This window comes from Dreissena polymorpha, chromosome 9 (genome assembly GCF_020536995.1).
Source record: "Dreissena polymorpha isolate Duluth1 chromosome 9, UMN_Dpol_1.0, whole genome shotgun sequence".
Lineage (NCBI taxonomy): Eukaryota > Metazoa > Mollusca > Bivalvia > Myida > Dreissenidae > Dreissena > Dreissena polymorpha.
Window position 1 is genome coordinate 93,128,273 of NC_068363.1, and position 12,210 is coordinate 93,140,482.

At 35.8% G+C, this 12,210-nt stretch overlaps 1 protein-coding gene across 3 annotated transcripts in view; it reads left to right on the forward strand.

Annotated features, from left to right (window-relative positions):
• Positions 1-2,236: 2,236 nt before the first annotated feature.
• Positions 2,237-12,210, forward strand: part of LOC127846745 (A disintegrin and metalloproteinase with thrombospondin motifs 3-like) — a 21,892-nt gene continuing 11,918 nt past the window's right edge. For all 3 annotated transcript variants that reach the window (XR_008033639.1, XR_008033638.1, XM_052378248.1), the window contains exons 1-10: positions 2,237-2,880; positions 3,585-3,674; positions 4,547-4,721; positions 5,619-5,689; positions 6,076-6,167; positions 6,547-6,640; positions 8,218-8,295; positions 8,997-9,154; positions 11,366-11,521; positions 11,859-12,050. Coding sequence is in view for 1 of the 3 variants with exons in the window: in XM_052378248.1 (XP_052234208.1) it covers positions 2,824-2,880; positions 3,585-3,674; positions 4,547-4,721; positions 5,619-5,689; positions 6,076-6,167; positions 6,547-6,640; positions 8,218-8,295; positions 8,997-9,154; positions 11,366-11,521; positions 11,859-12,050 (1,163 nt within the window). In the remaining 2 variants the exon portion in view is untranslated. The remainder of the gene's footprint in view (positions 2,881-3,584; positions 3,675-4,546; positions 4,722-5,618; positions 5,690-6,075; positions 6,168-6,546; positions 6,641-8,217; positions 8,296-8,996; positions 9,155-11,365; positions 11,522-11,858; positions 12,051-12,210) is intronic.

Consider the following 12,210-nt stretch of genomic DNA (forward strand, 5'->3'; position numbering starts at 1 on the left):
GTACAGATGTTAGTGATAGCAGTTGCCCATGATATCAGTCTTACATTTTCGTTTCGGTAAGACATATATTTATATGGCACTCTTCATGTTAATCCCATAGATGTTAAAATACCATCCGTGATAGATATATAATTCATACAAGTTAAATGATTAAACTATGTTATTTTTTTGTATTCAAAGGTTTCTTTGCGATTGGTTATTTTACTTGTTTTTCGTAATATTAAAATTCAACTAAACATATCCGAAGAGGCCGATGTAGAGAAACCATTTAATGCAGGATAAAGTGGTGTAATATGGCATACTTATGTAAATGTGTATATATAACTACTCTCTTTGTCATTGTTTGTTAAATCGATGAATATTTTTAGAATACAGCCCTAAAAGGCTTCTTTTAAACAACATACTATCATGCTTATATGATGATATTTGAAAGATAGTTTAACATAGATTGGTTAAATGCTTAGAAAACGTTCCAGAATTATCTTGCATGTATGTTTTTTTTGTGTTTAAATATTGTTATCAAAGTGATCTTCTCCAAATGTTGGAAACATACAACTTTTGTTAAAATTGTGTATTCTAGTCTACACTGTTCGTCAACACTTGTATTGTATATATGTCCTCGTGGGCTTAGATGCCTTATTGGATTGAAATAAACTGTCTGTCTGTCTGTCTGTCTGTCTATCAAATTTCTAAAGACGCATTACATATTTTTAAGGAATTCCCAATTAAGTAACATATGAAAATGACTGCTTTTGACAAGGTTAAATAATTGCATAACCTATCATGGATAACTTCACATTTAAACGACTAAAGCTTTCGTCTTTGCCATTCGTTGGTTTAAATAGATATAATCTCTCTTCTTAATACTTGTGCCTGAGGCTGAGCACATTCAATTAATATTGAGTTAATAGAAGTGGTGTTGTTTCTGCTAAGCCGCTTGAATCCACAATAACGTTGTAAACCACAATTGATTTGTTTGCTTTTACAAATCAAAATATTGTTTGCTTTTACAAATCAAAATATTGTTTGCTTTTACAAATCAAAATTTGACAATTTGTAAACAGGATCTACTTTTAAGTTCTAAATATTCGTCCGAATTCGTAAGTTTGCGAACCTACTTATACAAATTGTGTAAAAAATGAGTTCGTAGAGCAGAATTCATAAGTTATGAATCGCATTCTGAGAAAACTGGGCTTAATGCATGTGCGTAAAGTGTCGTTCCAGATTAGCCTGTGCAGTCCGCACAGGCTAATCAGGAACGACACTTTCCGCTTTTATGACATTTTTCGTTTAAATGAAGTATCTTCTCAGCAAAAATCCAATTTAGGCGGAAATTGTCGTCCCTGATTAGCCTGTGCGGACTGCACAGGCTAATCTGGAACGAAACTTTACGAACATGCATTATGCCCAGTTTTCTCAAAACGCGACTCTTATTCTCACGAAATTTTTATGAATCGTGCTAATTGCAGCGTATTATTGCAGCTTTGAATCAGGCCGTTTGGCTTGAGGACATTACACGAAGTGCCAAAACACGAAATCTCGACCTTGGGTTGCCGGAAACTCTTCAGTTCAAGATGAAGCGTAGAGGGGAACAGGATCTGACCTTAAATCTAGTGGAGAACAAGCGACTGAATCAGAACGCTCCGGTGTATGAGGTCCACACAAAACATGGTCAGAATAAACTTGTGAAGAAAGAAACAGCGCCCATAACTGTAAGTTTGTCGTCATGGGCTTATATAGTTTTAACAGAAACAAACCTCCACAGTCTAGGTTATTGTATGATAGTTAAACAGATTTTGTGGGCTAAGATATTTTAGTTAATAATTGTGTTATCGCGAGTTCCCTCCGATTGGCGCGGCCCCCGAAATGTATGTCAATATATGCATTTTTAAGAACTCGTTAGTTGATTTGTTAAAACATACAGTTTATATTAAATAGCACGAGATAAGATTTATATAATCAGATAACATTTTATGTTTGATTAAACATATTGTGTAACTTAATTTGACCTGCACCCGTTAAACATGAAGCGGACCAAAGTCGATGACTAAGATTGGTAATATGACAGGTTACTGGGAGGTCAGTCGAATTTCAGATGGCCGGCGACCGTGTTTTCAATTTATATTGTGGGTGTAATTGGCTGGTCAATAACAGAACAGAAGTCATAAAATAATGTTTATCCTGCCTCAGTTGCAAACATTGACCAAATAAAGCAGGGTCGGATAAACGAGTTGATATCCGGCAGTACATCACGTGACCGTGATCTAACCGTAAGTATGTATTCATACGCGCCGATTAACATGTTCTAATATTTGACCTTTGAAATTTATTGGGACGCATCATGAAAGTTATCGTAATATTATATATCATCATTTTTATCTTCTTAAAAATATATTACCGAACCAGACTTCCGTATTTATCATGTTCATTTACTTGATTACGCAATTTATGACTTATCTGGTGTGACGTCATTTCTCTGACAAAACGTATATACTATCTAGTTTCTCTCAGGATTTTAGGGACAACAATTTTGACGTGGCGGTTTTAACAGTATTTTTTAATATTTTAAAGCATCGAACGAATCATAAACGATTTTCGGAGTGTGTGTTTGTCATTCATAAGTGTTAACTTCGATAGGAATAAAATAATTCGCTACGACAGGATTACGGTTTCGTTAATCGGGTTTTGGCCAATTTGGGTCAGAATGGTTAGCATTCGATACAAACGCTATCAAAAAAGAGTGTGGCTTAAATTACATTCCGATAATAGAGATGGAAAAACAGAAAATGGATTCCGACAAAGGGATGGAAGAACAGACAATGAATGTGTATATCGTTGTACATTTATTGTTATAAGCAATGGATTAAAGTTGTCATTAAGGTAAATAAAATTTAGTTTTTGTTTTGCTGATGCATTTTGATTTCATTTTTTTAACCAAGAAAAATATCACATTCTCGATTCGTTTTTTATTTCTTCTCTTAATAGTTTCGATAGGAAAGTATTAAAAGGAACAGTTTAATGTGGAACTATTTTTAGCGTGACACAATCGGTAGTTATTCGGTCGTCAGGAATGTAGGAGGCCCGACAAGAATAATTATATTGTTATGTAAATTAATCATTTGTCTTTGATAAAATGTGTCAACGGCATGAAGCAGGATAAATCGAATACATGGTTGGTGCCGAGATGGAGAAAGTTTATCCGGTTCGGCCCGAAAAAGAAAAATAGGGCTCGCTAAAGCTCGCCCTATTTTCTTTTTCTAAGCCTCACCGCCACCGGATAAACTTTCTCCATCTCGGCACCAACCATGTATTCTCTATTTATTCAGATCAATGGTTTAAACTCTCAAGCGTCGCATGTACTAGATTACAGTTTGCCGTGAAATAAGACGAGATCTCCCGCACTGTTACATGGATGTGCCAAGTGTTTAATTATTTTAGATCTTCGCTCTGGGCCAAAATCTAGTGTGGTCTCTAGTTTAATAAGATTTGTTTATTGACAACAGAACACGATATACATGCAAAGTAGGTTGTAATATTTTTCGAATCTCAACGTTTGTTCATTTGTATGTTATTTTGGTTTTCAGGATGTGAAGTTCTACCACGACCATGAGAATGGTGGTTCATTCATGGTTGAATGCTCAAAGAGATCCAAGGGCGCGTGCCGAAGAACACTGGTGAGCAACTGTACTTTGCATCACTTCTAGTATTGACAAAGTCTTTAGAGAAATATAAACTTATGTTCTACTAACATACACATTTCAGACATACATGTGTGACTTAAATTTAATGTTTTCTGCGTTATACATAAAAAGATAGAAAATGTATGATTTTATTGTCAAAAATCTAATCACAAATGTAAAGAATTGTCTTTACTTTTTTCTGGCGGTCTTTCATAAAACGAACCCTATGCCAACACATGTTAGACGCTACGAAGGAAATATACATACAAAATGTGCACAGAGGCGGCATGTTAAAACCTTCATATGAAATATTCCCGGAGGCTCATACAGCTTTACAAAACAAATCCAATCATTTATTAAGCATAAATGTTTACGTATATCATCGTGGTCAACGGTGCATGGTTCTGGATTCAGTTGACTGCTTACAAGGCCACATTACTTAGGCTATTTGTTAAAGACAGCTAATAATTATAGACTTCCATCGCAAAAAACTAAAACCATGTGGTTTAAATTCTTCTAATGGTCTTGAGTATTTGTAAATTATAAAATACCTATATTACCTCTTATAAAAAGGTCAATATAAAACTGATAAATGTGTCATCGAGCTAGAACATAACAGATACATAAAAGTGCATGTGTACTGTTTAGAAATGTTCCTTTTAAAACGACAATCTGTATGCAAACACACAAACTTGAACATTATCTATTCACTCATGAAATACAGACCAATATGGATTGAGAAAATAAATGCTATCTTCTCTTTATCTGCTAGTTAGGCATATGCAGAAACATTCGAAGGATCGCACATATAGCCCCCACATGTAGGACTAATACTGTCTCTGTGCGACTTTTGTTTTTATTTATAGACAGGTAGCGTGGAGATTGACGATGAAGCCTTTGAAATCAAACCGATGCCGGAAAGATTTGTGTCAAGGTCACTTGCCGGCAACAAGCTCAATCCCCATATGCTCTCCAGGGTGGTAGATCGAAACGGAAAAGGGATTCCGAGCGTTATTGCTAGACGAGGCCAAAGTGCAAAAGGTAACCTAGAAAAGAAATAGTTAAACCATGAATGTAAGATTTCATTTAACATTTAATCATTGCTAGACGTGGTCGCATTTCCAAAGGTAACCTCGGACCAGCATAATTAAACCATCCACGTAATATATCAAGCAAAATATTGTCACGATAAAAATGATGGTGATATGATAATAGTAGAAGTGGTGGAGGTGGTGGTTGTGGTGGTAGTGGTGGCGGCGGCGGCGGTGATGGTGGTTGTAGTAGTAGAAGTAGTAGTAGTAGTAGTAGTAGTAGTAGTAGTAGTAGTAGTAGTAGTAGTAGTAGTAGTAGTAGTAGTAGTAGACATAGTAGTAGTAGTAGTAGTAGTAGTAGTAGTAGTAGTAGTAGTAGTAGTAGTAGTAGTAGTAGTAATGGTAGTAGCAGTAGTAGTAGTAGTAGTAGTAGACATAGTAGTAGTAGTAGTAGTAGTAATAGTAGAAGTAGTAGTAGTAGTAGTTCTACTACCGCTGAACATATCACAAAAATTGCCATTTATGTATTAATGGTTAATAAATAAAATAATCAAATATATCAGTGCTATTGTAAACGATATATGTCGAAATATTTTTGGGAATTTTGCAGATCAGCGATATGTTTAAATAAATGTGAGTGAAAGTTTAAATGAGTTTGTAGTTTTAACCCATTTATGCCTAGCGTCCTGATAAAAGGACATTGCAAACAGCGCAGACCCAGATGAGACGCCGCATAATGCGGCGTCTCATCTGGGTCTGCGCTGTTTGCTTAAAGAAATTTCTGTAAGAAATATTCTAAATATAGAAATAAATATACCAGACACCCCTACTTTTGGAAATAAATTGATCCAATTTAGAAGGGTGGGAGAGTCCACTGGGCATAAATGGGTTAAAAATGTTGTTTCAGAGCTGGAAAACAACCTTTCCAAAGAACTACGACGACTTCTTCTGAAAAGCGAGTTCGACGCCTTCGCAGAGGTAATGAAAAAGGGTTCACTCTATTTAATAATAAAGCTTTGCCCTAAAATAAGAAAACGTCCTTTTGATATTAAAATTTTGTTGTCCATCGTATTTTGTGAGATCTCATGTAAAAAGTATGTATGCTAAGCAACCTTCTACATAGTATTATTAGTCATTTTTAAGGGAATATATACATATGGCATTAAAGTCGCCCTGTCCGTCTGTATGTGTGTTATTCTATACGTCTGAACGAGTGTCCGTGTGTCTTTTCGTAATTTCGATTGTCGTATATTTATAGATTTTAAAGTAACTTGGCAAAAATGTAAAACATCATAAGACAATAAAGTGCACATTAAACAACTCTTCTTATCTCTTAGTTCATTTATTATGTGTTTCAAAAACAGAAGCTAAACCTATATCGTGAGAAGAGACAATCAACGAAGACGACATATGCCCTGGAAGTTCTGGTCGGAGCCGACCCTTCCATTTGGAAAAAGTATAGATTAAAGTGTCTTTTCTCGTTCATTGTATAATCCTTTTCCAAGAAAGGCTCTTGAATTATAATTTTGAATTTTTGTTCGTTTGACAAAAGTTCAGAGGGGTTTTGCTATTTAAATTTGAAAGCAATGACACTAATTACTGATTCAGAAAGTGGTTGCTTATTGTTTTATGCCATATTATTATTTAATGTAATCAGTTTATTTTATTTACGCAGTTTTGTTACAACACTTTCAAAATATACTGTGTAAATATTCATTCTTTATACGATTTGTTAAAGATTTTTATGGAACAAATATGCCTATAATTTGACTCGTTAGCATGCATACATTACTAGTATTTTACCTGTCCAAGCAAGTTTCTGACTACGTTTGCAGGTACCACGCAACTGCTGTTGCCACATCCACTATGACCAAGGATGAGGCAACCGAGTTGTTCATCCGAAAACGTTTCTCCCACATCATTAACGGGGTACGCTTGAGCATGCGCGCGTGCCTGTCTGCGTGTTTGTCTTGTACTCCTTCAAATATTCGGTGTTGTTCCTAATGTTACGCGCCCCTAGAAGATTTCTTAATAAGACTTCCTAGTAAGGCGTATGAGGGATAGTGCTTTTTTTCAGGACACGCTCAATTCCAGAACCTTATCTTGCGGTACGACGTGAGGCACATAGAACAATGCACCTCTGTTTGATGTCTCATACGAACAATGATCAATCAGTCGCAATTAAAGGGGAATCGAACTTCCTTTTCAAGGACCAAGAAGCGAATACGTTACCATTCATCTGTGTCTACAAGACAGAATCTTTAATAAAGAAAAATGGCACTATTCACCTAGACCGGTTATTTGTTTAGACAAGACTTTATTTTTTAACAAAAGATGGCAATATTCATCAGACCGGTTATTTGTTTAGAAAAGACTTTATTTTTTAACAAAAGATGGCAATATTCATCAGACCGGTTATTTGTTTAGAAAAGACTTTACTTTTTAACAAAAGATGGCAATATTCATCAGACCGGTTATTTGTTTAGAAAAGACTTTACTTTTTAACAAAAGATGGCAATATTCATCAGACCGGTTATTTGTTTAGAAAAGACTTTACTTTTTAACAAAAGATGGCAATATTCATCAGACCGGTTATTTGTTTAGAAAAGACTTTACTTTTTAACAAAACATCCCATTTAAGCGGATAGTGTCGTCACTGAATAACCTGCTCGGACTTAGACAACGCTTAACGCACATGCAATAAATTACCAGACCGCTGCTCATATGTATACGACAACCATTTGATTGCGCATTTCCCGCTGCTCATATGTATACGACATCCATTTGATTGCGCATTTCCCGCTGCTCATATGTATACGACATCCATTTGATTGCGCATATCCCGCTGCTCATATGTATACGACATCCATTTGATTGCGCATTTCCTCGCTGCTCATATGTATACGACATCCATTTGATTGCGCATTTCCTCCTTGTAAGAAAAAAAACTAGAAAATGTTTGAAGTCAGTGTTCATCGTGAACAAGCAAACACTATCCGATCTTGAAATGATAAGATATTTTGGAAATCAATTGCATTAAAAAACACCAACATTTATTAAGTGTGACTTTAATAATTCACAAATTTACTCTTGATTACTTTGGCGAAATTTATTCTTAAAATGCATGATTATATATGTTTGCATCCATTTATATTAAATAGAAATATGATGCAAAACAACAAGTGTTTATTTAATTATGTGCTTTATGCATCAGACCATTTCTACAAATGCATTTAGAGCCAAAGTTTTCTAATAATACGATCATATGACATTAGTAATATACATAGTATTAAATATTATAACATTCTCTCCAACTAGTACATTTTTTGTATATGCGTTGAAGCAATGATAATGAAGATTTTTTCATTTGCGTTAGTGCAGAGGTCAACAATGACGAGGGCATATTACAGCTGACGAATACGTACTTGTTGGCGTTTAGAGTTGGAATATCAAAAACTAAACTAAAATGTATTTAATAAAAGAAGATGACAATTGTGTCATTTCAGATGAGTCTTCGTTATGAAAGCATCGAAGACCCAGAGATGAATATTTACCTGACCATGAGTGGAATCATAATTTACAAGGTATGACTCTTGTTGTTCTCTTGTTGAAGATGTGACGGCAAGCAAATGTAGACGTACTCTAATACACAGTTTATTCAATTTTATGATTTACAAAGAGCACTTCAAGTAGTATCACTGATGGGGGCATAATTTGTCAAAAACCAGGTATAATTGAAAGCATTGCACAGCGCGTCCTTATGTATCATTTTGTATTGATGATCATCATCAGACGCGATTATGACTAAAGCATTTTTGTAAGTCAATTGATGTTGCTTGTGTTAAAATTTTCATAATATTATAATAATAAACATTTTTTTCTGCATTGCAATTTTTTTATAAGTGTAAATAAAATTTCAAATAAAGAACAAAACTACAAATTGATCTTTTTTAACCCATTTATGCCTCGCGTCTGAAAAGAGGACATTGCAAACAGCATAATGCGGCGTCTCATCTGGGTCTGCTCTGTTTGCTTAAAGAAATTTCTGTAAGAAATATTCTAAATATAGACATAAGTATACCAGACACCCCTACTTTTGGAAATAAATTGATCCAATTTTGAAGGGTGGGAGAGTCCACTGGGCATAAATGGGTTAAGTTTACCATTATTACAACGCAAAAATATTATGACTGCAGAATAACGTGATTACTCTGAATATTTTCGAACAAAAAGTAATCTCTTATACTATTCAGTAGACGAAGTGTCTCTTATCGTGTTTTTGCAGACAATCGCTGCCAACAATCCGTTACCGAATGGTCAAACGGTGGAGACGGTTGAAGGGAGGGAGGTTGCAGATGGTGGCTTCTACCTCGAACAGCTGGCCGGCTGGCTTGCGGGTCTCTCTGGTGCACCCAAAAATGACCACGCTATGGTGTTTACAGAGTAGGTCATTGCTTTACAGATTCAGTATAGGTATTAAATCGATCAATACATTAGTAACAAAGCAAATCTGACATGCATGTAGTCATATTTTATTTCAACCGATGAACATCAAATAAGCATAAATAATAGTCCAATAAGCACTGCGATGTGTCAAAGTTTTCGTTTAATCTTGTTTTCTTTGTGCGTTTTTTTAATTAAACTTTTATTGACAAATTTATATTATTTCTATTGTCCGTATATGTATTTTGAAAACGGAAGGTAGGCCAAAACGTATTTCATATTCGCTAACATCTCAAAACATTACGGTAATTAATCCGAATTAATTTTGTTTTGTCGTTAACGTTTTAACGATTCCCAATTAAATCATAATATGCAATAATATGCAAAAACCTTTAAATCTCCGTTAAACATTCTTCGGTAATTTCAGTTAATTAAAATAACTTTGATTATTATGATCGACTATAGCAAACATGGTCGAGAACTCATACTGGATAACAGAAACAGAAAAGCAGATTCGGTGTTAATTGTGGTTTGTGTTCCTGAACATTAAATCAAAGAGATCAAAGATCGCGATTGCATATTTCTCTGCGCATATCTTAGCTTAACTCACATCAATTACGGATATTTGCGCAAGTTTTTGTGGGATATGTCTCATTATTAGATACCTTTGATCATGCATCTATTGAATACGCCGATTATCTTTGTTTAATATATATTTCTGGTCTAGGGGTTGTTCTAGTTTTGCATTACCGTGCGAGATGGATTGCAATTCATTTACAGACAGGTCAGAATCGTAATGCTGAAAATACGACATGTATATCACTTAATTCTTTGGTCGTGACACTGATGTTTCCTTTTACTCTTTTCATTGGAGATAAATAGTTTCACGATTACACTCGTGGCAAAACGAAACGCTGCATCCCTATTATTTTTTAATTAGCTCGTGCAGTGTAAAAAATTGTTTACGCTTCACTTCACGAAATATATTGTCGATTAAATTACTTGCTGTATTTAAGAGAGCAACATGTTACGCTTTTTTTTGGGTATTTTTCACTAATACGAACATTCCCCATATTCAAAACCTGGGTAAAACAGCTACGCCAAGAATAGTGTAGGTTCGTCAATAACATTTAGTGCAAGTCTGGTTTCCTGGGTTTTAAACACGGGCTGGACAGAATGTAAACACACCGTTAAGAACTTTATTTTTGCAAATATCTCAAGTTATTTAAATACATTTACCAAATTTTTTAGTGCATAGCTTTTTTCTTGCAGTTTGTGCCGATATTCAAAGGTACTATAAGAATAAATCATTGAATACGTCTTAAATCGTTGACAAAATTTCACGTTGCTTGAAGCATAACCGTGTACAATGAATGCAGTTGATACCGAATATTTTAAGAAGAACACAGGCTTATTAAATAAATTCATTTCGATGAGTTTACATTGCCATAAGCAGCATAAACATCTGTTATGTATGCACGAGTAGACATTCTTAGGAAAAATAAGTTTTAAATGGTATTTGAAAAAAGCACCACTTACCGTCGTGTACACATCCATTAACCAATTAATGCCTAGTGGACTCTCCCACCCTTCTAAATTGGGTCAATTTATTTCCAAAAGTAGAGGTGTCTGGTATACTTATGTCTATATTTAGAATATTTCTTACAGAAATTTCTTTAAGCAAACAGCGCAGACCCAGATGAGACGCCGCATTATGCAGCGCAGACCCAGATGAGACGTCGCATTATGTGGCGTCTCATCTGGGTCTACGCTGTTTGCAATGTCCCTTTTTCAGGACGCTAGGCATAAATGGGTTAAAGTTAAAAGGGAATCCCAAAAAGTCACGTGATCCTGCACCCTGGGTTAATGAAAACAAATAACTTTGTTTACGCACTAGAATCATATGAGAATAAGCAACTGATAAACATATTTACGTTCTTGTTTAACTCATGTATGCCAAGTGGACTCTCCCATCCTTCTAAATTGGATCAATTCATTTCCAAAATTAGGGATGTCTAGTATATTTATTTCTATATTTATAATATTTCTTACAGAAATTCCTTAAAGCAAACAGCGCAGACCCTGATGAGACGCCGCATCATGCGGCGTCTCATCTGGGTCTACGCTATTTGCCAAGGCCTTTTTTTCTAGAAACTAGGCATAAATGGGTTAAGCATCTATATATATCGTATAATATATGCACTCTTGTAGGTACGACATATACTCGCTTGACGGTTCTACGAGATCGTACGGCGTGGTAGGGATTGCCTATATGAACGGCGTATGTGCGGGAAATCGTGTGTCCATCAACGAGGACGATGACTACTACACCACAACAAGCGTCGCTGCGCACGAATTGGGACACAAGTAAGTCCACAAAAGAGAAGGGATATGTTCCCTTTGATCATATACTTGTAGCTCTACACAATGTATATTAGGATTCGTTTTATGACTCAATGCTCATTTTAACCATAATGTAACTTAAAACGATTTCTGTTGCGGGCTGGCCAGAGGAGTGGCCAGTCTGGTACAATTCCACCTGCTACACGGGACCACTCCATTAAATAAATACAAAAATATCAAGTACAAAATTAATACCCGGACAACGTGGCTATGATTGAAAGTGCGAAAGTAAATGTGGCCGGAAAGTGCATACTTCGAAACCCTTCGAATTAGTTGTATTGCATGTAGTTTCAACTTGCAGCCTCGGTGCCGACCACGACGGCGAAAAGGATGTTGCCATCGCCTCCGCTTGTCCGCCAGCCGACATGTTCGTCATGGCCCCAGCTGTATCCTCATTCAGTCCCGGCGCTGCGTACACGATAAACCCATGGCGCTTCTCGACATGTTCCGTTAAGCAGTTCAAGAACTACATCCAGTCGCTGGGTAATAACAAGTAAGTCCATATGACGCAGCAGAATTACACGAATGCTACAAACTATGTGTTTATAACACTAGAAAAAACTACTCACGGATCCATCATGGCCGGGAGGTAAATCGACTCGGCATTACAATTTCGGTCTGACTACTGAAGTATCAATACGGGGTTACATGTG